Source organism: Myxocyprinus asiaticus, chromosome 9, assembly GCF_019703515.2.
Source record: "Myxocyprinus asiaticus isolate MX2 ecotype Aquarium Trade chromosome 9, UBuf_Myxa_2, whole genome shotgun sequence".
In the NCBI taxonomy this organism is placed as follows: domain Eukaryota; kingdom Metazoa; phylum Chordata; class Actinopteri; order Cypriniformes; family Catostomidae; genus Myxocyprinus; species Myxocyprinus asiaticus.
This window is the reverse complement of record NC_059352.1, coordinates 9,924,331-9,950,255: the sequence shown is the minus strand read 5'-3', so window position 1 is coordinate 9,950,255 and position 25,925 is coordinate 9,924,331. Positions and strand designations below refer to the sequence as shown.

Sequence of the window (25,925 nt, the reverse complement as noted above, 5' to 3'; positions counted from 1 at the left end):
CTGTGAAAGGAAACCTAAACCTCTCTCTCTCTCTCTCTCTCTCTCTCACACACACACACACACACACACACACACACACATACAGTCACACCACATGCTGCCAGACCGTACAGACAAACACACGCTCAGGATGGCGACAAAAAGAATGAGAAAATGTCACAAAACATTAAATGCTGCATTCATATTCTGTCTTTTGGCAGTTAGTTTTCAAGGTGAGTAAGATTTTACTTTTTACTTTAATTTGATTGCAGATGTATGGATATTGGAAGATGTTATGCCGTTTTAGATGGGAGGAGGGTTAGGAGCTTTAAGATTGCTTTCAAAAGTGTTTTGTTCTCCTCCTAGCTTTCTTTAAACTATAAAGTTGGCATTTTCTTTGCATTGCATCTATCAGACAAAAGTTATGTTAGTTCTGTATCTACACAAATGCCACACCCTTTTTCATCATAACAATTAGTTTTAAAAGTTGAGTTTTCTAGAATTTAAAGGCTTGGAATCAGTTTTAATCACTTTCTCACAAACTGTATCTGGGCATATATTACCAGGTGGCATTGTGTGCATCTGTATATGAAATAGAGGCTCCATCTGTTGTTATTCCATTTGGAGTTTTGGTCATTTTGGCAGGCTATGAAGCCATCCAGGTGTCTAGGAGTGACAGAGGGACCCTGGGCAACAAAAGTCTTTATACCATATGATGTAATGCATATATTATAGACCTATTCAGTTTTAAAAAAGGAGAAAAGGAAAAATTATATTATAAATGGACACTTCGCAGAAACTGTAAACAGGAGGTGTGGTATTCAGAAATGTGAGGGAGTGTTGGCAATATATTGTCTTTTTGTGCCATTGTGCCAAACAAGTTATACTGCAAGGATTTTATATGTCCGTTTAGCTCATATATGGCAGATACAAACCAATCGTTTTTGACAAAAAAAGATTAATCTATATGAAATAGTCCATGCAGAAATGTTTAGCAATACAGAAAAAGCCCTTGAACATGAATTAATCAGAGCTGATAACATTTATTAAATCATTGTTACACCATTGTGATGTATCACACTGACATACACTTGGGACCAAGGTACGATACGGGTTCCCTAACCCCTTAAGGCCCCGGCATACTCACAGAGAAGTTATTCTTCGTTCTTCGCTCAGGGCCAAAAAGAAGTTCGAAATAGCGGAGCAACAGTATACTTTTTGCGAACATTTAGACACCAGTCATGGCGCTGTGGGAGGCGTTTAGAGGAGCATTTAAAAATGAGGAACGCACAAGACTACATGTAAAACCTTAACTTATGTGACATTCAAATGTGTTATCTATGACTTCATGCCTCATGAGCTCAGTAAAAGAAGCTGTTTGAACCAATTGGTGATGATTTAAATAATATTTATGCTGTAGATAATGTGTAATTTGTCAAGTTTACATTCTGCATTCATGGCGCTAATGCGCTACCAAGCTATACGCTACCCTAATATTCGCCGTTTACACTCTGTTATTGCATTTTATGATGACACTCATACTACTGCAAAGATGGGTGTATAATGTTCAGAACACAGACAAAAGAACGATTATAAGAGAGGCATACCTTACTATGGGCAGATGTGTGAACGGCTTTTGCTGCATACGGCACATGAGTGAAGCAGCTTACCAAACAAAAGAATGAATAGGCATTTAGAGTATTTGAGTATATTTTATTACTTTTGTATTAATCTGATTAAGCCAAAAAAAAAAAAAAAAAAAAACTGAACCAATGGCAGTAGTAGCAGCCAAAACAAAGTATTTATGAAAGTTTGCCTTGGCAAGCTTTTACGAACCACCGAAACGAACTCAAACACTCCTTGGTTTTGGACAGATTTTGTTCTAAATGACATCACACTCAATCGTTCTTCACTTTCATATGAAGTATGCCATGGCCTTAACCCTAAGTATTAAACTTTCGTGTGTAACTCATTCTGCATCGTTTGTACTACACACGTATGATACCTCAAATCATGCAGCTTTTCGCAGGTGATCAGACTTACGATTTTCTCCTTGTGGACGATAAAAGCTAAAAAAAAAAATACTTACATTGTAAGCCATATCTAGGAACCAGAATATCATAGAGACTTGGAGGTGGGCTCTTTTGACTTGGGCCAATATGCAACCACCTAACCAAGAACACCCTAGCAACCACTTAGTGTAGCAATGCACTAAAACCATTCAAAGCAACTGCATAGCACAACACCCTAGCATCATGGCAGCGAGTTTTGTACCACTCACTTCTTCATACAATGTAAACATCTTGTTTGTATTTGTTTCCATCATTGTATTTTTCTAGCCATACTTAAGCTTCTATTTTACAAGTTAGGTTTTTGGCAATGCATTCCTTTGCCCAAGACAACCAAGCACAGATTTATTTCTCATTGGCTTAGGTCCCATAACTCAGTTACTGTAGCTTGAAGGGGGTATGAGCTCTACTGATAATGATGCTTTGGCAGGGCGTGAAGGGTTTGGGCTGCTCAGGGAGTGTCTGATTAGAAACATAAGAGCCTGTCGCTGCTCCATATGGTTGTTGCCCTCCCTGTATGGGTGGTGACAATATGGCCCCACACTCGTTTACGGAGAGAGGAAGAGAGGGGCTGAGGGGTCAGAGGTCAGGGGGCATGCTGTTGGAGAAAGAGAGTAAGCAGCGTGCAAAGTTACATTCTTTGACTGTTTTAGTCTGAAATTCCACCATTCCTAAGGGGATGCTCAGTAAATCAGTAGACAACCAGGCATCCTTGCACTCCAGAACCAAAATTTTAAAGAAAGTTCTATACCATGCCAGTTTCTCAACATCTAAGGGAGAGAATGGAAGTTATAGATACTGAAATAGTGAATGGGATTGTTTAGACAGTGTTTAGACATTTCCTGAAGAAAATGTGAGTGGCACCTGCCCGTGCAAAAGTCGCCACCATAATGCTAGAGTGTCGTGGGTGGTTGCCAGATTTTTTCTGCAGGGATGTTCAATGTTCTGAGTGGTTGCAATGGCATTGTTATCTGTTGCTTGGTGGCTGCTAGAGTGTTCTAGGTGGTTGCTAGGCCATTGCTAGAATGTTCTAAGTGGTTGCTAAAATGTTATGGGTGGATGCTAGGTGCTTCCTAACTAGCCCAAGTCAAAAGAGCTCATCTCTAATCAAGCCTGACCATAAACGTTAAAATACAAACTGTTTCAAAAGTATAGCCGAAAGATGTAAACATTATATGTGTTAACATGATTGTAGTGTCATCATGATATCAGGGATTTATGGCGTTATGGCATTCAACAGATTACAGGTTTACTAGCATTAAGTTGTCATTATAACAAAGTATTAATATTGGAAATATCTTCACGCAGATAAGACTAGTGAGTGACTTTATCACACGAAAATCATGCTAACACGTATACTGTTTATACTGTTTATACCATATGTACGTCTTGTGATACTTTTGAAACAGTGTGTATTTTAGTGTTTATGGACTGGCCCCATTCACTTCCATTGTAACTTTGACAACAATTTTAGCTTCTTTTTGATAAATAAACAAGGGATGAGTCAAAAATGTTGTTTGTGGTAATCAACATTATGCCACAAATGCTGTGGATTGAGCTTAACTTGTTTCGAACCCGGAACATTCAGAAGATATGGCTTGGGTCCCTCCTTCAATGTAAATCTATGGAATTTTTTTTCACCCATTTTATGAGAAACTGTAAGTCTGATTGCTTAGAAAAGTAAGAGCACACCTCTCCTCAACAAACCACTCAAATTGAGGTATCATTAAAGTCCATAGCACAAATGATGCTGGATGACATACCTGCCAAATACTCAGTAAGGGGTTCAAAACAAACCTTAAGTATGAGAAACAGTTGTAGTAATTCTTGCCTTAGGAAGCACTACTGAAAAGTTAATTTATGGCAGAGATTTCAGGCCATTCTCTTTGCATTTGGTAGGCATAAGTGACAGTTGTATTTGAACCGGGGTTTGGAGGCATATGCTCATACATCTGCTGTAGTAAAGCTGATCGCTCATAGCAGCTGACGCACTGTCAGTGTTACCAACAGTGAAGCGGGCATGATGTAGTGAGCGTGCTCTCAGCTCCAGGAGAATCTGCGATTTGGAATTTTGTCATGTAGCGGGATAGTCTTAAAGGGGTAGTTGACCCAAAAAAAAAAAAAAAAAAACATTCTGCCTTCATTTACTCACCCTCATGTTGCTGCAAACCCCTTTAACTTTCTGTCATCCATGGAATACAAAAGGAGATGTCAGGCAGAATGTTAGGTACTCACAGCCTCAGTCACCATTCACTTTCATTGCATTTTTTTCCATACAATGAAACTGGTGACTGAGGGTGTCACCATTCATCATTTAAAGTGAATGGTGACTGAGGAACACAAAAGGAGTTTTTTTTTTTTTTACTTCATAGGAATCCATCTGATCCTGTTATTTAAGCATTCCTGGGGCTGGAATGTTGAAATATTCCATGAACTTAGAATTCCTGGAGGGTTTAGGGAAATTCAGAGACAGTAATCAAAAGAAGAACATAACTTCCTGTGAGTGCTGTGAAGGGAAAAGTGGAGGGAATGAAGATGGGTTGAAGAATTGGGGGAAGGGGGAGAATAGATATAACATCTGTTTGGAAGGGGTATGGGGAGGGGATTCAAATGTTCCTTATGGTTGTAAGGGGCTGGATTGTACGGCAGGCAGGATGCGTGAATAAGTCTATGTGTATGTACTGTGTGTGTGGACAATTATTGACGTCAGCTCTCGTCCTGAAAAAAAAAAAAGCATGCTGCTAAAAAGATTTAAAAAAAACATTTAGTTTGTGTATGCTCTCATTTTCTGCATCAACACTGATGGTAGGAGATCCAGAACAATATGACATTATGTGAAGAATAAGACAGAGTGAGAGAGAAATATTGAATTAATTGGAAAACTAAACACTCCCATAAACAGTTTTCTTATTTTATTGAATTACACTTCCTACAGTACAATGAAATTTGGCTTTTTGTGATATTATTAGCATTTTATCACACATCATCTTGTTGCATTTTATAAAGCAAATGTAATTTAAAAATACTTTGTTAAAATACTTTCTTATATCACCACTTAAAGGACCGTGACGGGTTCCATTCGAGTTAAACTCAGTCGATAGCATTTGTGGCATAATGTTAATTAACACAAAAAAATGACTTTGACACATCCCTTTGTCATTTATTGAATAAGAAAAATGCTAAACTCACGGTTGCAGTAAGGCATTTACAATGGAAGTGAATGGGGCCAGTCTATAAATGTTAAAATACACACTGTTTCAAAAGTATGACCATAAGATATAAACATTACACATGTTAACATCATTTTAATGTGATAAAATCAGGGCAACATTACCAACATTACGGCATTTACCAGATTACAGGGTTTACCAATATAAAATTGTTATGACAACAAAGTTGTAATATTGGATATAACTTTACACAGGAAAAGTTGATTTTATTACACTAAAATCATGTTAACATGAATAATGCTTACGTCTTGTGGCCATACTTTTAAAAACCGTGTGTATTTTAATGCTTGAAGACTGCCCCCTCTTCACTTCCACTGTAAGTGCCTTACTGTATCTGCAATTATTTTGTAAATAAACAAGGAAAAAGTCCAAATTTTTGTGGCAATCAACATTATGCCACAAATGCTGACGATTGAGCTTAACTTATATTTGAACCTGGAATTTTCCATGAATATGCAGAGACAACCTGCTGTTAGATATTAGCATGTTGATTCGGTTTGATGCCCAGTTGCAGACAGGGGAAGTGTTTGGGGAAACCTGCAGAACTTACACACTTTACCTTTAACAAACATATTTTTTTTCTATGAAACATCCTATGGAGGTATTCTTTCCCCAAAAATTCATATTTTGTTGAGCCACCTTTCAAAGCAATGACAACAAATAAAATCTTTGAGAGTAATTGCGTAAGTGTAAGATTGCAAATTGTTGGATTTTCATCAGTTCTTCCTGGCAGATTTTGCTCCAAGTGGTTCAGGTTAGTGGGATACTGTTTTGGAAACTGGTGCCAAAGATTCTCATTGGGTTGAGATCAGGGCTTTGATTCTGCCATTGTAGGACATTTGCCTTTTAGCTCCTGAGTCACTCCAATCTTAATTTACCATTGGCTTTAGGTCATTTCCAGGTTCTCTTGCAGAACTTCCCTGTGCTACACACCATCCACTCCTCCCTCTATTTAAAAAAAAGTCCAGTAATAAAAAGCGACATCACCACACAGGCTACCATTTCTCATTCCACTCTCTATATTGTGTTTTCTGAGATGTAGGTGGTGGTAGATTTCCACCATACATAACGCTTTTATTTTTGAAGAAAAAGCTCTGTCCTCTCATCTGACCACAAAATATTTTCCCACATTGCAGTAAGATGTGCAAACTCATGTTTTAGTAATGGGTTCCTTTGTTTCACCCCACCATACAAACCACTGTTGCTCACAAAAATTTACTCGTCAACTGCTAAACTACAGTATGTGGATCTTTCAAAGAGAACCCTCACTGTAGCTTCAGAAGTCTCATTCTTGTTAATGCAGACGGTGGTTTTTGATTGGTTTTACGTAACTTATACACTCACTGAGCACTTTATTAGGAACAACTGTAACCTACTTATTCATGAGATTTTCTAAACAGCCAATCGTGTGGCAGCAGTGCAATGCATAAAATCATGAGGAAAATGGCCTGAGGGTAAAAGCTGTTCTTGTGCCTAGATGTCCTGGCGCTCAGTGCTCTATAGCGCTGACCAGAGGGAAACAGTTCACTCTTGTCAACTGCTAAAAATGGAGTGGCAGGGTGTGTGGGGTCCAGAGTGATTCTACTTGCATGTGTCCTCACTCTGGAGACATACAGGTCTTAGAGGGTGGGAAGGGGGGCACCAATAATTCTCTCAGCAGTCCTGACTGTCCGTTGTAGTTTCCTTCTGTCTGATTTGGTGGCAGAACCACACCAGACAGTTATAGATGTACACAGGACAGACTCAGTGACGGTCGAGTAGAACTGTGTCAGCAGCTCCTGTGGCAGGTTGAACTTCCTCAGCTGGTGAAGGAAGTACAACCTCTGCTGAGCCTTCTTCACAATGGAGTCTATGTGGGTGTCCCGTTTCAGGTCCTGAGAAATGGTAGAGCCCAGGAACCTGAATTACACCACTGCTGCCACAGTACTGTTCAGGATGGTGGTGGGGGGCAGGATTTCTCTTGAAGTCCACTACCATCTCCACTGTTTTGAGTGTGTTCAGCTCAAAATTGTTGTGACCACACCAGACAGCCAGCTGTAGTGAGCAGTATAGCATCTCAAAATGTACAACACGTTGAACCTTAAGGCGGATGGGCAGCAACAGCAGAAGACCACATCGGGCATTTTGTTACAACCATAGTCTTCCTAATAAAGTGCTCAGTGAGTGTACTTGCATGACAACAGAACCAACTGACACATCCAAACCCCAAACACTTGGATGAATGAAAACTGCAGTGAAAAGTGTTTGGAGAACATGCAGGGGTGTACCTGTGTGAACCTGAGGAGAACTGACTTCATACTGTATATCCATTAAAATTACTTTATGACCAGTTTGTTTAAAGTAGTCGAAAAATGTCACAAAAAAGTTTGGCTTAAGCACCCAATACTTTTCTGTGTGCAGATACCATACTGTATATACAGCAACTGATGTACAATGAATAATAAAGAGTATCCTAGGAATGATACATTTTAGCTGCCTTTTTAATTTTGTGACCAATTAAGGTTTGGATTTCCTCAAAAGCAAAATTCATTTACACACTAAAGAATTTCATGAACACACCACATGAAACAGTAGACCAAAGGGGATGAGTTCAGAATGTTGGAGGATACCGGGCGTACGGGTGCTTTTCGCTGTCCTGAAGTTTACGGGTTGTAAAACATTCCATTTCCATTTAGAGACTAAAACTTTCCAAAACTCTGGGCAGGGATTCAAAAGTCACTTGATGGTAACAGGTTGACGGTATAGTCAAAGTGTATCAAGTTGCTCTCACCTCCTGGTATGCTTTTTCTATAGCACAAGTCAACAGCTGTGATGGCCAAGTATGTGAGAAATTTGGTTTGTCTAATTTCAATGTCTAAAATTTTCTCCACTAAACTTTTAAGAACAAAGGTTCTTAAATGGTATCTGTGGCATCTTAGATTCATCAAAGAGCTCTTTTCCATTTTGTAGTCCTTGATGTTACATTTTAGCAGATTATTCAGATCAGCATAATGGTCTTTGGGTTCCACAAAGTATACAATACCAATAACATTAATGGCATAAACATCTCTCATTACAATCTAGGACAAGATCTTTGTTGGTCAGATGTTTGCACAGTTGCTTTGTTTGCGAGAGCCTCTAAATTAATTTAAAACAACCAAAACAATACGCCTCTGAAATACCAGACATACAGAAACACATAAACACACTCACATAGGGCTGATACCACACATATTTGTTTCTGTTTTAACCAATTAATGAGCAAGGAAATAAACAAACTGGTATCAGGCTGGTAAGAGGGGGAGCAAGTGAATGAGTGAAAAACCGCTAGGGTGAGGTCATGTTAAGCAAAAGGGGCTCAGCAAAACAGGAGGGCAGATTTCGAAGTAAAGGAGGATAAAAAAAAAAAACCTTGAATATACTCTATAATTTATCTTCAGCGCCTCTGCAGTGTTAGAATTAAATGAACCCACATTGGGATTTCAGCTCAGGGTGATGAAATCAAAAGCTTTAAAAGTACATTTAATCTTTACTTTATACTGTACTGTATATTATATATGTAAAGAGTCTTATAGTAAAAGGTTGGCAGAACCCAGAGGAAAACTGTATTGCTCAAAGTTTGCACTTTCGTAGAGACTTAACAGAGTCTTCACTTACAGTATGTTTCATTAAAGTATCAATTCTTCTCCGATACTTCTACATTACAAATAAATAGATAATAAGCTCTAATATTTATGTGGACAGCATAGCTAAGAGATAATTTGGTTTTGGAAGAATTTGATGAGAGTTCATATTGAAATCTCTGACTGCGACTTCGGTATCTTGGCAAATCTGAGCACAGTTTGAGACATTGCTGATCTCTCTTCTGAAAGTCTAATGGAGACACATGAGACTGCTAGAGCCTGTTTCTCCTGAGAAGCAGGAACCTTCAAAAGTCTTCATTTGATCTCCATTTAATCTCATTGTGCCATTAAAGAGATTTTTCTTGCAAAATATAAATAAATGAACACAAATGGATCGTAAGGATAAGGGAGACTTTCTTATTGCCATATGTCCATACAATCGCAGCAACTTTACAAATGTAAACCCTAACCACCGTGGTGTTGAGTGGAACTAAAGAGGGAGTTATTATTTATATATTGGTTATTGTAGGGGTTTTTACTGCATTGAAGCAAATTTATCATCTCGCTTTAGGCACTTTATTCATGCTTTATATTAGGCTTGGGACCAATGCTTTTTTCACGCAGAAGATTTTTCCGCTGATTATCGATATACAGTATATCTGGATTTATTTATTTTTCAGATATAAATTGGGCTGCTCGTTGCACAATAGTCTTGTCTCTTCGGACATATTTATCAAAACAATGCACACACCAGTTGGTAAACCGTTAGCGGCAGGGTAAATTAAAGGGGGTCGCACACCGGAGACATCTAGCGGACAACATGGCGAGTTCTAAAATTAGAAACAATTATTTATTTTCTACAAAGGTACGCACACACCGCCAACACTCAGCGTCAACATTCTGAAGTGCCATGGAGCGCAACTTGCATAATTTTCCATTAAATTCAACCCAAATCATTATTAAAGACAAAGATTATTAACTCTAGCCATCACTGGATGATCTGTTGTGAACATTTATCTTTCATAGAGCCTACACAATGTATTTTCAGTTACAAGTATGTTGTTTTGTGGTTTGACAGCTTGAATGAAAGAACTATTCAATGCTTCATACAGAGAAATTGCATACTAAATGTCATAATTTCTAATCGTTAGTTTGGGCGGTTACACCAGTTTCACTACCCTTGCAAGCTCATCAACTTCACTTTGTTCATTCTTGAAGAAGTACAAAAACCTTCATAACTTTGTACTGCCATCTCCTGCGCTGCTTCAGCTCGTCCTTTGTGTGTGTGTGTGTGTGTGTGTGTGTGATATACAGTACATGCCTCTTATGGTCTCCCAATGCTATTTCGCCAGATTGTTAAACAGAGGCCAACTGAGTGAATTGGAAAGCATGCAAGTTGGGCTTCTAATTTAAATGTCGGTTAATTTTAAAATATCGTTGCTTCAAAAATATATCGATAAAATAACTTTCTGATCAATAATCGATATTCCGAGATTTTATGACATCCTCACTTTATATGCTTCCCATCTGAAATGCTCATTCTCGCAACACAACTGAAGCCTGGTTTTTGCATGAGTGTGAAGCACGCCATCGTAATCACTTGCGCAAATGATCCGCTCTGCTCTGTCCTACTGTATTCCTGAAGCGTGCGTGTCAACGCGGTTTCCCTTGATATGCACGCTTCAGAGACAGGATAGCGCAGAGCGGATTACTTGCGCAAGTCAACTGGGCTTCCCTCGATATCGCAGCACAGACCACAAAACATATGCATCCCATCTGAATTCTATTAAGAATTTTCCAACCACAATTTATAGTAGGTGTCTTTAACTAAGCATTTGATCAAATTTACTTATTATTTACATACATGTCTTTGCATTGTACTTACATTTCAGGTACCTGCATTTATATCTGTAGTTACACTGTTAACCTTACCACTAATCCTAAACCTAAACCTACCCCAACACTTGCCCTAAACCCTAGCCTTAATCTAAACCCTAACAATACCCTTCCCTCAACCTCAGTAGCAGCAAATGTGAATAGTGTGAGAGTTTTGCAGAACATGTAGTTACAAAATAAGTACATTGTATTGTATGCATTTTAATGTTAGTACACAGTAGTCAAAGAAATTTTCTAATTTAAAGCAGTATGGAGGTTGTCAAACTTCTCAAACAGCTAGACAGTTCTGACATTCTTATCAGCACAGATGGTAAAAAGAGACAACAATTACTAAAATGTAACCATAATTGTGTATTTTGACAAAAATGTTATAGTTTCAAATTAAATAATCTATGGAGTAGAATCTATTAGACTCTATAAGACATTTATTAGACATTTTTATTGCAACTATGTCAGTTGTAGTTAAAGTTTCTAAATGTGTTTAGGCTACTATTTTATATATATATATATATATATATATATAAATTACTTCATTATTATTAACCTAATCGCATACCCTTAGCCCCTTATGTTTTTGCCTCAGCCACTGATGTTTTCAAATCCTAAATGCTTCGTTTAACAGAACTGTGCAAAAATGCCCAAATTTTATTTATGTAAATCAAAAGATTAATTCAAGAATCAATTAAACCAGGGTAAACTTATGAATAGTATGAAGAATAGTAGGCCTGAACTGCATGCACAAATTGAATTATGCAAATAATGCTAAATTATCATTAAAATAGAAACTGTCATTATAATGAATTGAATGAAAGTCTTAGAGTGCTCTAAATCATTCTGACAGTGTTCTTAGTATTGTCTCTCTTTAGGTTGCAAGTGAGCACACTGAGCACAGACACATGACCAAAAACAAAAATGATCTCTCTTTTTCAAATAAAATCACTCTTTTATTGAAAACATCTCTAGCAGAAATAGACATATATCATATATATGTGCAAATGGCTCCAGAAAGATATATAAGTGCCTCTTTTTTCTCCATCTCCCTGCCTCCTTTTCTTTCACTATTCTTTTCTTTTTAACTTCTTCATGGCTCTCTCTGTGGTGTCAAGAGGCTAGTGTGTTGAACCAGTGTCAGAGGTCAGGCCCTACTGTGACATGGGGGAGGGGTCAGGTTAAGGTTAATTTGCTCAGTCTGTGTGGAGGTATCCTTGCTCCATCAGTCTATTAATTACATCAAGTCACTGCTCACAGCACTTTCAACTCACTGCATCGTCCCAGCACGGCTCTTGACAGGGCCACTCGGTACCAAAACTAGAAATGATGTCAAAATTATTAATTCCTCTTTCTCTGAAAAAACCTTACGCAATTTATAGACCTGAAGCCCGAGTTCCACAGAATACTGAGGGAAAAACACCTCTTCATTCCGAGCAGGGTTGGGAAATGACGCATTTAAAAATTGGTTCCCTTTGAATTCATGAGTTGGGATTTGAATTGAATTGGCCACACACCACAGGATGTTGAATTGGAACTGAAATGACAGGAATAGGATTTTGCTGAATTGCACCATCAGACAGCGAAGGAATTTCCTTAGTCCAACACAAAAAAATGGGCAAGAATAGATAATTCTTGATTTTCTGTTAAAGGTAAGCCTGCTTCATGTTGTTAGAACATTCTGGTAATGTTAATTTATTAAATATATATATATATATATATATATATATATATATATATATATATATACTACCGGTCAAAAGTTTTGAAACACTCATTCTTTAATATAATTTCTTTTCTTCACATTTTAGAATAATAGTAAAGTCAACAAAACTATGTAATAACATAAATGGAACTATGGGAATTATGTTGTGACTAAACAAAATCCAAAATAAATCAAAACTGTGTTATATTTAGCATCTTCTAAGTAGTCACCCTTTGCCTAGAATTTGCAAACATGTACTCTTGACATTTTCCCAACTCCTCCTGAGACCCAAGCGTGACTGCTATGTGCATTTTCCATTTCCATTTTTGATTTGTAACCAATAGCACCTAACAAACATGCAAAAAAAAAAACAAAAAAAAAACATTTTTTCCAGAGCAAATAGTAGGTGTTGGATATGAAAGTTTGGATGCCTTTGGTCTTAATGGGCCACTCTGACTGTGTTTACCTTCTGTTTAAGGTGTGATTTGTGAAAAGGAGGACGAAAATGCAGGCCAAACCAACCGTGGGGATGGTGTTCTCCCCCATCCAACAACAAAGGGGCGAGACAAAGGTAAAACAAAACAAACAAAAATGCTAATAATACAAAAAGATATCAGTACATAACTTTATTTTAGGGTATCCAAAAATGAGCTTTAAATGAACTCGAAAGAGGCAATGTGAGTTCCCACACACTGTAAATGTAGGATAATGTATAAATAATAATGCTTTCATTAGCAGGCCATCTGATAGTTTATCAAATGCGTATGTTAAAATATGATTTTACTGTGTATAAATGTGCTATTTGTTCATACGTATTACCGGTACACTGTTGCATAGTGATATGGATTTTCACATTTCTTTTTTCACTTTCTTTTCTGTCAGACTAAAGTTTATTACTTTAGTCAGCAAACAAATAATAAAACTTGTTAACCAGAGCAATGATGTTGCTGTAAATTGTGTTTCAGTTGAGGTTAGTGTTGGGTTTTGGGTTAGGGTACATATCATAAGATTCTGCCAACTGGTGAACATAAATACAAATTATTACAATCACCTATTATATCACCTCTAAACTGTATGAGAAAGACAATTCGGTAACCACAAATTAATTTCTCTAACAGGAGATCCTCAAATCCAGGTATACCCCACCATCTCACCCAATTTAGGAACCTCAGAGACACCAGGGGACAGTGAGACCACCCAGCCATCTCAACCCATGAAAGATCCCACCAACCAGCAGAACACACAGACCCCAGATCAGATTCACTCTAAGGTGTGCACATTAAAGCCTTCATCAATATTATGTCAACACAATGCAGCGGTCCTTGCCGGTTTAGCTTTAGGAACCAGATTTTACATTAGACATCAAGTGGTAACCCAACACAGTACCAACATTTTTTATTCTTCTTCAAAAAAAAAAAAAAAAAGGCATAAAAATCAAACTTTTTCACAATTTATTAATATTACTAGGATCTGCATAGTTCTAACAATATATTAAATTATTCAAATTATAAAATTGGAAAACCAGCAATTTTGTAAATGCATAAATAACGGCAGAAGTGTCTACTCTAAACAGTCTTTGTAGTCTAGTTGTTTGGGTTCTAAAGGGTCAATTGAATTTTAATGGTGCCATGCTCTCGGCAGCCAATATTTCACCATAAAACATATTGTGGTCAACACATTCATGCTGCGTGAATCTGTATTTAATGTAGTCTGGATTTCATTTCTTTCTATTTTTTTTCTTTTTCTTTTGAGCTGTCGAAGTTAACGCGTTAACGCATGCGATTCATTAAAAAATATAACGCGTACATTTTCCTTTATCGCGATTAACGCTTTTACCATTAATTAAGCATAAACCAGCATATACACTGGTCGGAAAAGGCTGGAACCTTTACGATGTGTCCGCCCGGAATCATTACACTGACGCACACACCAAACACAAATACAACAGCCTTGTCAGTGATCAAATGATGGGGAAATGAGCTCTTAATGCTATTTGTTGTACAAAACAATCCCAGGTGGGACTTGTGACAGAAATCAAGTATTTTGCAGCCTCTGTAAAGTGCAATTTAATTACCACAGAAGCACGTCAAGTCTTACCTATCATGCAAATGCAGAAAGATAAGTTGTTTGCAAGCACTTTTCATGTGGAGTTCAAAGTGGCGCTTGACAATGCTGTTGACGCCCTGATGCGATTCATTAATGCGGCAGAAAGCGGATAGCCACAGTCTGTGGAGGATGAAAGTTTAATAGATTTAATGTGCATTGCAATGAAAATGCAACCTACTTGGGTGAATAGTTCTTTCAATTAGTCAACCTCCCACTTAGACTTTGGAAACGTTTAATATTGCTTGAATTGATGCTATTTTAGTTAATCTTCTGTCTTTATACTGTGGAAGGTTGTTTGTTTGTAAAATGCTAAAAAAAAAACCTAATTGTTAAATATTGTTTTCTTTTCTTTCCTAAGAAGGAAATAAATGCTTTTTTTCTTCAGAATAAGAAGTATATATAGAGTCAAATTTCAGCACTTTCAATGGGAATTTGACTGACAGCACTATTTTTCTTGCATAGTTGATTGTTTTTGAGGGTAAGTGCAAGTCATGCAACCTGTCCATGTTGGCATCTACCTAATTTTGTTATCTTCCAACAAGTGGCAGATTAATTTGTACCAAAATGCCATAGCATTTGATTGGAAGCACTGCCTTAGATGCTAACAACAAAATATATGGGAAACCTATTTATTTTTGGTATGCTACCTATGCACGGTTATATATTTGCATTTTTTTTTATTTACCATTTTTTTCCCTGCCGCATTCTGCAACCCTATCAGACACTGTGACCCAGCCGTTCAGAACCACTAATATAATCTACACTAAAAGAAAAAAGGGATTTTTGAAAAATATTTACCTATTTTTATACAATGAATATGTATACTATTAGGTTAAGATGACTTTTATGCCTACTTTATAATTTTGTTTATTTTGCTCTGTAGGGAAATGTGGTGTGTGTGGATAAAATACCAGTGCGCTTCAAATATGATGTCCTGCTGAAATTAAAGGCCTCCTCCACATGTGTAAGTACTGGCCTGGCTTTATACTGTGATAATGAGAACCTCATTTATTTATTTTTTTGGCAAAACAAAATTAACCAACTTCTTGAATATTACGATTATTTTAATGCAATTTTTATTTGTCAACTAATTTTCCTAAAGACTGTGCCGGTAGGCTCAATGCACGCCCATTCCTTATGTAGCTTCCTCATAGACATATTTTAGCAACTCTGCATTTAAAACATCAGCAAAAATGCCAATAGAGTGGAGAAGTCCGGTTCTTTCCAACTTTCTGTTTCAGTGAATTATTACACAAATTTCATTTAAATTCGCATAAGTCTTCACGTGGCATTTTTCTTGCTTTAAAATGTTTTAACAAGAATATATGTAGCTAAATATGCGTGTTTACTACTAATCCTATGAAATCATTATTCTGTTGCATATTAATAAAAAATCATTAATTTTGTGAAAAACAAGAATATTTATTTTACTTGCATTTCAAGTGTTTAATCTACTTGGCAACAATGGCTGTTTGGTCAGAACAGTGGTTCCCCGGATTCCTTATTGAACCAATTCAGATATTGTCCACAAACACAAACCAATAAACAAACTGAGAGATGTGTGCTCTTCGTGGTGTTCTGGACAATGACTGTCAGGCATTATAGAAGATGTTGAAGTCTTTTAACAAGTCAGCCTGCAGAGACCCTAGTAAGTGTGTTATTCTACGTGCTAAAGTCTGATTGGGTGGACGTGTCATAAAAGTCTTGTGGCGTGCACATCAATGGCATTCCATAACACGCTCTGGGCAGCGGCGTTTTGGAAATCATGCCAGGAACTCTGCCAAAATACACAGTCAGGCCTCTGAGCTAGGTTTCAGAGCCAGTAAACAACCTCAATAGAATGAATTATATACTGAGAGTATAACAGAATAGAAAAAGATTTGCATTGAAATTATATTGCGTATTCGACTAAAGCACAGAACTTGTAGCACTGCTGTTGGCGTTCTGGTGTCCTGGCTCGATTAAAAACACAATGTCAAGGGGGCCTGGGTATCTCAGCAAGTAAAGACACTGACTACCACACCTGGAGTCGCAAGTTCGAATCCAGGGTGTGCTGAGTGACTCCAGTCAGGCTTCCTAAGCAACAGATTGACCCGGTTGCTAGGGTGGGTAGGGTCATGTTGGGTTAACCTCCTCGTGGTCGCTATAATGTGGTTCTCGCTCTTGGTGGGGTGCGTCGTGAGTTGTGCGTGGATGCCGCAGAGAATTGCGTGTAGCCTCCACACACGCTAGGTCTCCGCAGTAATGCGCTAAACAAGCCACATGATAAGATGCACGGACTGACTGTCTCAGATGCGGAGGCAACTGAGATTCGTCCTCCACCACCCAGATTGAGGCGAGTAACTACGCCACCACGAGGACTTAGAGTGCATTGGGAATTGGGCATGCCAAATTAGGGAGTAAAGGGGAGAAACCCCCCCCCCCAAAAAAAAGAAAAGAAGAACAAAATGCCAAACAATTCAAATACTGAGCATGTGATGTCTGAAGCCTTATGATAAAACTCTGAATGTGCTCGGACCTCTCACACAAAGAGAACACAAATTGTTTTACTTGTTTTAGAAAAAAGTTACGATGATTTCTTTTGAGTAATTGATACCACTTGACTTTTATATACCCTAATTAGGTTTCATTTTTGGAAGTAATCCTATGCATTCAAATGAAATCATACCTTCCAAAAATTAACTCATCAAATTGTTTGTTCAGCCTTTGGTTTTGTGGTATTGATTAGTTTGTTGTTAATTGTAAATTGCATGATTAAATTGAATATTCCTATGAGATTCTAGTAGTCATTCTTTTATTTTTCAATGTTCTCTTGGGGAAGAGTGATTCAAGGTGAAGGGAGGCTGTTGCTATTAGCGAACTCCTGAACATACAGGCTTCATATTACACCACATTCCTGAGAGAAAGAATCAGACAGAAAGAAATAAAGAGTGGATGAGAGAAAGAAAGAGAATTAGGGCTGAAGGGCTAAAGATATCACTTTGCTGTATACAGTATATAAACTGTATATATATACACAGTATATAGACACACAGAATATATATATATACACACTACCGTGTGTGTGTGTGAAACACTTGACTGAAATGTTGCTCACTGGATGTTTTTTTTGTTTTTGGCACCATTCGGAATAAATTCTACAGACTGTTGTGCGTGAAAATCCCAGGAGATCAGCAGTTACAGAAATACTCAAACCAGCCCAACAATCATGCCATGGTCCAAATCACTGAGATCATATTTTTCCACATTCTGATGGTTGATGTGAACATAACTGAAGCGCTTGACCCATATCTGCCTGATTTTATGCACTGCACTGCTGCCACACGAATGGCTGATTAGATAATCGCATGGATGATTGTTGGTGCCAGACGGGCTGGTTTTAATTTACAGTTTTTTGCTGCTTTGATTTATGCTGTTGGTTGTAGTGTTTGTTGTCACTTTTAGTTATTTGTCAAGTAACAATGATTCAAAGCTCATCTTTGTACTCAATGCATTTGATGATTGTCACAATCATTGTGATTTCCATGTAAAGTGTTGAGGGCCATCAACTTAAAAAGCATAAAGCTGAAGTAGGTAATTTCTGCGACATTAGCCGAATGGAATTCCAAAAATAAATGTTTTCAAAACAGCTTTCCTAATACATTCTTCGTCTGCTGTTGTTTAAACAGTCAGATAGTCCCGCCCGCAACTCACACCATTGGTTGAGTAATGGTGTTGGGGCGGGTCTAAACAGGTTACTCAAAACAAGCACAGGAATTTGTATAGTGCCACAAATACACAGTGTTTACAGTTTGTGAGAAAATTAATCTATGAATGGCTTACTTATAGTTGTTTCTGCATATTAAGCTGGGATAGAAGAAAGTATTTTAACACTGAAAAAGTTACATACTTCAGCTTTAAGACTGAGAATCATAGAGGGATCAGACATTAGTCTCTGATCAACTGGTTACTGAACATTTATATTCAATTTGTATTGAATTAGAGTTGATTGAACTAAGAAAGTCAAGTTTACATAAAAAGATATTAAGCTCAAGTTGTATTTAAGTCAACTTAATGTTTTGTTTAAACAACTTTCCCTATTAAGTTGACACAACTTAAAATTTTAAGACAGCACGAAAACTTACTTTTTAAAGTTGAAACAACAAGATTTTTGTTTACAGTGCACTGTCTTACCTATGTGACTAATAAGTTTATTTGCTGTAATTTATTAAAAGGAATGTTAAGCTCAGTTGACATGATTACTGGCAAAATGCGTATTACCACAAAAAATAACAATAATAATAATAATAATAAAATAAAATTTAATTAGTTTATTTAAAAAAAAAAAAAAACTAAAAAAAAAATGGTTACAATAAGCACTAACAATAGAACTGAATCAGGCCAGTCTATAAATGTTAGAACACACACTGTTTCAAAAGTATAGCCACGAGACACAAACATTATACTTGTAACATGATTTTAGTATGATCAAAATCATTTACTGACCTTATCCGTACAGTTGTATCCAATATTAAAATGTTGTTGTCATGAAGACATAATCCCGTAAACGTAAATGCTGTAATGCAGGTAAATCTTTTATCACACTATTATAATGATAGCGTGTAATGTTTAAGTCATGTGGCTATACTTTTAAAACAGCATGTTATCTTAATGTTTGTGGACTGGCCCTATTCACTTCCATTATGAGTGCCTTATTGAAAAAAATTGTTTTTGCATATAATTTTGTGATAATTAGATTGTTGATTGAGCTTGTACTGAACCCGGAATATTCCTTAAAGTGTACAAGTATTCAGTATACATATTTTTCAAGTGCCCTGCATACAGTTATATTGCAAACATGTTTAATACAAACACACCATTTCATCCAATAGGAAGAGACTAAAGCAAGAATTCAAAGTGTTTTAGAGCATATCTGTGGTGAGGACTGCAAACTTGAAATCTACCAGAAAGACAACACGGATGAGATCATTGTTTATGGAGACAGCATTGAAGGTTTGCATTGTGTTTCTGTTATTATTTGTTTGTTTATTATCTAGATTACATAATATAATACAAAAAGAGTAAAATAAATAAATAAATAAAAATGCCAAAATGTATTGTTACCAGTGTCATAAAGTTGTACTTGGTTTTCAATATCAACTAATATTTTGATAATTAACTATATTGTGCTGAAATTGGTATGTTAAACATTATCCAGTGTTGTTAACAACTGAACTAAAAACTAGAATTTTTCGTTGCATGTAGCTGATCCTGAAGGAATGGCGGGGAAGTTCAACAATGACAATATCACAGACAAGGTCAGCAACATGGACAACTCTGGAAATTTGCATACAGGGTGGAAAAGCACAAACATACTTTATATCTAGTATAAGCAAATATACAAATTGAAATTATACTTCAATCTGGAAATATGGAAGGGGTGCACCTAGGGCATACATCTGTTATCAGAACTGTACATATTGCAGTGGTTGGGATAAAGCTTCACTCCCAAATTCCAGTCCATATGAATTATATGGAACACCCCAACAGGGGTGTCAACTAACACTGCAAATTGTACAATGTGGTTTAAGTTAGGGTGAGGTAAGCCTGTAACTCATTATGAAATAAATAGCTGTGCTGACACTTGGGATAAACACACAAGCGAACAACTCAGCCATATAATTCCACTCTATATTTTGTAAGATTGTAACACAATGCTGTTATAACTAAACAACAACTCCCAGGTAAAAAAGTTAAAATGTGTTGCAACTGTTTGTGTTAAGGTTGAAGTAGAGGAGGCAGTGTCTCGCATGGACCAGCACTCTAAAATTGTCCTGATCTCTCTGCTGACAACTGGTCTACTTCTTGCCGCTTTACTAATCACTGGATACCTCTTGAAGACTCATCGAGGATATTCCAAAGGGTTACGACTGGTGAGTGTAAAAGTCGAATCATTTAAAAATGCCTTATATACCAAATTCATCGAATTACCGAAATAGTCCCATGACAACTTTTAATTATAGTACGATGTGGCAAAATCTTAAGATATTGTACGACCTGGCTTGTACGAAAAGGTACGACTTTTATTCCCATCGAGACCAATAAATCAACAATCAAATACAAAATGACAAAATACAGGCATCACATTTTAGCTATCCAACACTTTATTTTAAGAAAGGAAATGTCTGTGAACAAATTTGGCAATCCCGATGTTTTGGTACATGAAAGTTATTTTCCTATTAAAATCATGGTTGGATTTAGGGTTTGGGAAATGGATTAGATTTTAATGGCTAGATTTAGCTTTTGGTTTAGGGTTAAACTCTAGAGAAATCGTGATAACATGGTTCGGTGGTTCGTTTATTGTTTTCTATGGGAGTAAAAGTTGTAGAAAGAGCCAACATGTATGATTCCGTACAATTTCGCCATCCTTGGACACTTAAGAAAATGACTTGAAAGATTTACTTAATTTTTTGTTTCGCACGTTTTTGCACAGTTTATTTTTTTTTTAAGTAAATTTTAATGGTATAAAATTAGGTAAACTCTAATATTTCTGGTTCAATACAAGTTAAGCTCAATCGACAGCATTTGTGGCATAATGTTGAATACCACAAAAAGTGCATGTGGCCAATTTTTGGAGGGTTTAAAGGCAGAAATGCGAAGCTTATAATTTTATAAAAGCACTTACATTAATTCTGCTAAAACTCATGTGTTATTTGAGCTGTAATGTTGTTTAAATCATAATTTTTAGGGATATGATGATGTCATTTTAGGGTTTGTTGACATCACTTCGTCATGGCAATGAAGTTGTAAAATTGGCTATATCTTTACACAGAAAAGATTAGTAAGCGATTTATCACCCTAAAATCATGTTAACACATATATCTTGTGGCTATATTTTTGTAATAGTATTTTAACATTTACAGATGGCCCCATTCACTTCCATTGTAAGTGCCTCACTGGAACCCAGATTTTTGCTTTTTTTGTAAAGAAAAGGAGGGGCAATCAACATTTTTGTGATAATCAACATTATGTCACAAATGCTGTCGACTGAGCTTAACTTGTATTAAACCCGGAATATTCCTTTGTTCATAATGAGTCAATTTAATTTAAACATTTTAATTAATACAGTAACTTTTGCTTACAAATCTGATGTACATGGTACTTAATATATTATTGTTACAACTTGTCAAGAGACCGTGTTGAAAATTACGGTTAGGCGTACATTTACACTGCAAAAATGAATTTTTCCATCTGTATTTTTTATATTATTTTCCAGAAAAGATATCTAAACATTTTTTAATCCAACATCCTTAATCCATCCTTAGATACACTAACTTGAGAAGATATTAAGGCTTGTTTCCAGAGAATATATATTGAATTAAGTTTATTCTTCAAAGCCTGTTGTTTTTCCTTGTTGTAGGCATAAATCTAACCAAATTAAGTAAGGTTTATGCTTAAAACAAGAGAATCATTTAACAATTGAGGAAAGGAAAATCTTAATTTATTATTAGACATTCAAGAAAATCTATCTCGTTTTAAGTATGCACATATGCATCAAGCTGAATTCTACTCAAATTTGTTGGATCGCCAACATAGTGGTAATACCATGATATTCTTTGAAGTACACAAATTTGGTAGACATTTATTACTGTGGTATATATCACAGTACCATATTACTACCATCTGATACCATCAATGTACCATGGCACCACCAATACTTTTTTGTAAGGAAAGTCTGTTTTACAACTCAAGGATGCCTGTAAGAATCAGGCCTTTTGTTTGTATATTCAGATTACTAATGTCTCTCTTTCTCCTTGAAGGCTGAGGAGTCCTTCCAAGTGGATCAAGAAAACCAAGGCAACACACTGCTGTCTGTGGCCCCCCTCCCTCAACAGGAGCCTGTGGACAAGCCCGGCATCAATGGACAGTCCCCTGAATCTCCGCCTACAAATGGACACTCTGCAAACCAGACACAGGTGGCTGATACTCAGATGTAAAAGGCCTGGCGTTACCATCAATCCAATCATCAACACGCATCAAGGGTTATAACAAATTCAGGAAACCCTAGATTTTAATTGGGCATGACTGAGATTATGAGTCATTAAAATGATGGTAAGAAACTGAACAATGAAGATGACAAGAATGATGAAGAGTCCATTGGTAATGTGAAAAGACTGATTGTTGCGTTACAGGTAAAGAGGTAAACGAAGGTAAAACGCTCTGAAATATTACTTGCTAGCCGAGCTATCAGGTTAGCTTACAGAATCCACATCCATTACATTACATTACATCCAGGAATATCTACAAATCAAATATTTAACACTTTACACTTAGATGTTTTTACAACAACAGTGCCAAAAATGTTTTGAGGCCTTTAATACAAAAGGGAATGTTATGTTATTTGGAAAATAGTAGTCTAACCCAGTGGTTTTCAACTGGTTTTGCTACAGAACCCAGATTTTACACTGGCCATCAAGAGTACACTACTTAATAGAGTACATTATTATTGTTAAACATACAAACATAAAATCAAATTTTGTGATTTATTCATATTAAAAGGAACTGCATAAGCCAAACATTAAGCAATAAAACCTGGCATAAGCAGAATTTTGGTTTCTAAATGTCTCTTGAATTTATGCAACCCACTAGTTAGGGATTCTTACATCTAAAACTGCTGCTCCACATAGTATGATCAAGTGTGTTTGTAATATTTTCCTTTTTCATTTGTTAGGTACTTTAGAACAGAATTACCATTTCAACAACTCTTTAAATACATTAAGGAGACTCTTACCAGCTAGCATGAGTACGATTCTGAGGGACTTAATTTGGGAAAGCCCTATATTTTGCTAACAACCTTGGGGGATTCTCTAATAGTGTCTTTTACATTTTTATTGTTCTATGTTAGTTTTTTCTACCTAGATTCATTTCAGTAATGTTGGCAAGCAATTTTATGCAAAGCAGCTTGTACATTTAAGGTACAGTTTATCAGTATGTGTCAAGCAAACCCAGGCCTTGCTGTTTCTAGCTCCATGCTTTATCAGTTGAGCTACAGGAATTGGAGAAATAAGTAAAAAAGTATGTTTGGTGTATTTACTTATCATTTACTCACCCTCATGGCATCCCAGATGTGTATACATTTATTTCTTCTGCTGGACACAATCGAAGATTTTTAGAAGAATATTTCAGCTCTGTAGGTCCATACAATGCAAGGGTGAGTAAATGATGAGAGAATTTTCATTTTTGGGTGAACTATCCATTTAACTGATAACGCAAGCTGCTAAATTCCTAAAGTGTCAGATGTCACCCTGTAGTGTGCACAAATTAAGCATGTGTGTGCCTTGAAATAGTAATGAGAATGGCTGGTGAATCACCACCTGAAACAGCGTGTGATGGTTGATAAACCAATAAGGGCTGTTGTACAAGATACCCCTAAAACAAATGTATTCCACCTTCAATTTTTGTAATTGCCTATATTTTTATACAAAGTATATTTTGTTTTATACCATACCTTTTTTTGTCTGGTGCATAATCTAAACATTCAGTTACTTATTGGGAAAACATGAAGATGGAACTTATGTAGGACTTTCTTTTTTTTTTTTTTTTGTGCACTGTATGTGGATGTTTATGTCCATAAGTGAGTGATTATTTTGTTTTGTATTTCATTGTTTCATCTGATAGAGAGGCCAAATATCTAAACTTCTATAGAATAAAACACAATTTTCATACATTTTAAACAAAATATGAATCATTTGTTGTGGTATCTGTATCTGTTTGTTTACTGTAATTATCTTGACATTCTGATGATTCTTGAAATTATGAAAGGTCTTTGAGGTGAATACATTTTATTTTGTTTACTTTTGTTTTGATTAGATGGTGATAGATAACATCACTGCACTATAGTGTATTATATCAAATATAAACATACAATATCTTGCCAATTCACCATTGCATCAAAAAAATAGCTTAACTTGCCACCTTAAAACGTAACATTTTTTATCAATTTACTTTGTGACTTAGGACTCACACATTTTATAAATCGCTTTGTATGGCTTTGTCACTGAACAAGTAAATTTAGTCTGACTGTAAAGAAAACACTAGAAGGCCAGTAGTAAAGTCCCTTGGGTCAAATCAAATTCGCTACATGTATTGCATGGAATTTAAGTGGATTCACATGGTGGTGGAGCCTGGGATTAAGTGAACTGTGTCAAAACCTCTGTAGAGCCCCTTAGTGTAACATTCTGTACTGTTCTACTATACAGTGGCAATATAAATTCAACCCCCCCAAGACAGTAAGGATTTACAAAGGTAAGCTTTTCTGACGACCCATAATTTTTTAACTTTACATCTATATCAGTCGAGTGACACATTCAACCTAATATTTGTAAATAGCAGGATTTTTTTTTAAATACAGCCATGTCATAATTATTTAACCCCTATTGCATGTAGCTGTTTCTTAAATATGTAAGGCTACACAAGTAATTGTTTTAAAACAAAATTAAGTAATCAATCTGCAATGGCACTTATTTAAGTTTTTAATTTAAGTTTAGCATTGTAAGGAAAACTTTATTTCTATGCAAAAAAAGCAATTAAAAATAAGCTGTCTCAAAAGCTAATAGAGGAGATTATTTCATTACACAAGAAAGGTCATGGCTAAAAGTACATTTCCAAGGCACTTCACTTTCCAATAGACAAAGCTGGCAGCACCATTCATAAGTTTTTTTAATATGGTACAACAGCAATCTTCTTGGGGTGTGGAAGAAAGCAAAACTTCACCAAGGGAAATGTTGACTTGAATATTCAAGAAGAAATAGGAAAGAACTGTGGAGTCCTGGAAGAAGGTTTCATAGACGTATGACACTAAACTGAAAATGAGTTTTAGACCCATGGGTCAGCAGTACATCTGGAGTAAGATGACAAGGTGATGACAAGAACGACACTATCCCCACAGTCAAGCATGGAGGTGGGTCAGTCCTGTTATGGGGGGTGTTTTGCGGCTGCAGGAAACGGCTATCCTGACTATGTGACTGACACCATGGATTCTTTCAGGTATCAGGCCATTTTGGCATGAAAAATGTGATACCTTCAGTGTGTAAATTGAAGCTCGGTGATCACTGGACTTTCCAGCAAGACAATAACACCAAGGATACATCCAAGTTGTCCAAAATCTGGTTCAGGGATAGGTCGTGGAATGTCCTTAAATGGCCCATTTGTTGGGATCTCAAGGAAGCAGTGGCAGCATAGAAACCAAAGAATGTCAATGAGCTGGAAGCTTTTGCTCATGAAAAATGTGTAAAAATTCTAATAGAGAGGTGTCAGAAGCCTGAGAACACTTACCTGAAACATTTATTTGCTGTTATTAAGGATAAAGGAT

The 25,925-nt window shown here is 36.5% G+C and overlaps 1 protein-coding gene across 1 annotated transcript; it reads left to right on the top strand.

Moving 5' to 3' along the window:
* LOC127445929 (hematopoietic progenitor cell antigen CD34-like) lies at window positions 1-24,296 on the top strand. Its single transcript, XM_051706438.1, has 8 exons — window positions 1-212; window positions 12,948-13,040; window positions 13,588-13,739; window positions 15,459-15,539; window positions 19,447-19,567; window positions 19,820-19,872; window positions 20,338-20,487; window positions 22,375-24,296. Exons 1-8 carry the CDS (start codon window positions 95-97, stop codon window positions 22,549-22,551), a joined length of 945 nt encoding a protein of 314 aa, XP_051562398.1. The 5' UTR covers window positions 1-94; the 3' UTR covers window positions 22,552-24,296.
* The last annotated feature ends 1,629 nt before the right edge of the window (window positions 24,297-25,925 follow it).

Excerpts from the sequence above, each read along its gene's own strand:
- LOC127445929 (XM_051706438.1), top strand. The coding sequence starts at position 95 with ATGCTGCCAGACCGTACAGACAAACACACGCTCAGGATGGCGACAAAA. Across the intron at positions 213-12,947 it reads TTTGGCAGTTAGTTTTCAAG|GTGTGATTTGTGAAAAGGAG; the intron begins GTGAGTAAGATT and ends CTTCTGTTTAAG. Across the intron at positions 13,740-15,458 it reads CAGATCAGATTCACTCTAAG|GGAAATGTGGTGTGTGTGGA; the intron begins GTGTGCACATTA and ends TTTGCTCTGTAG.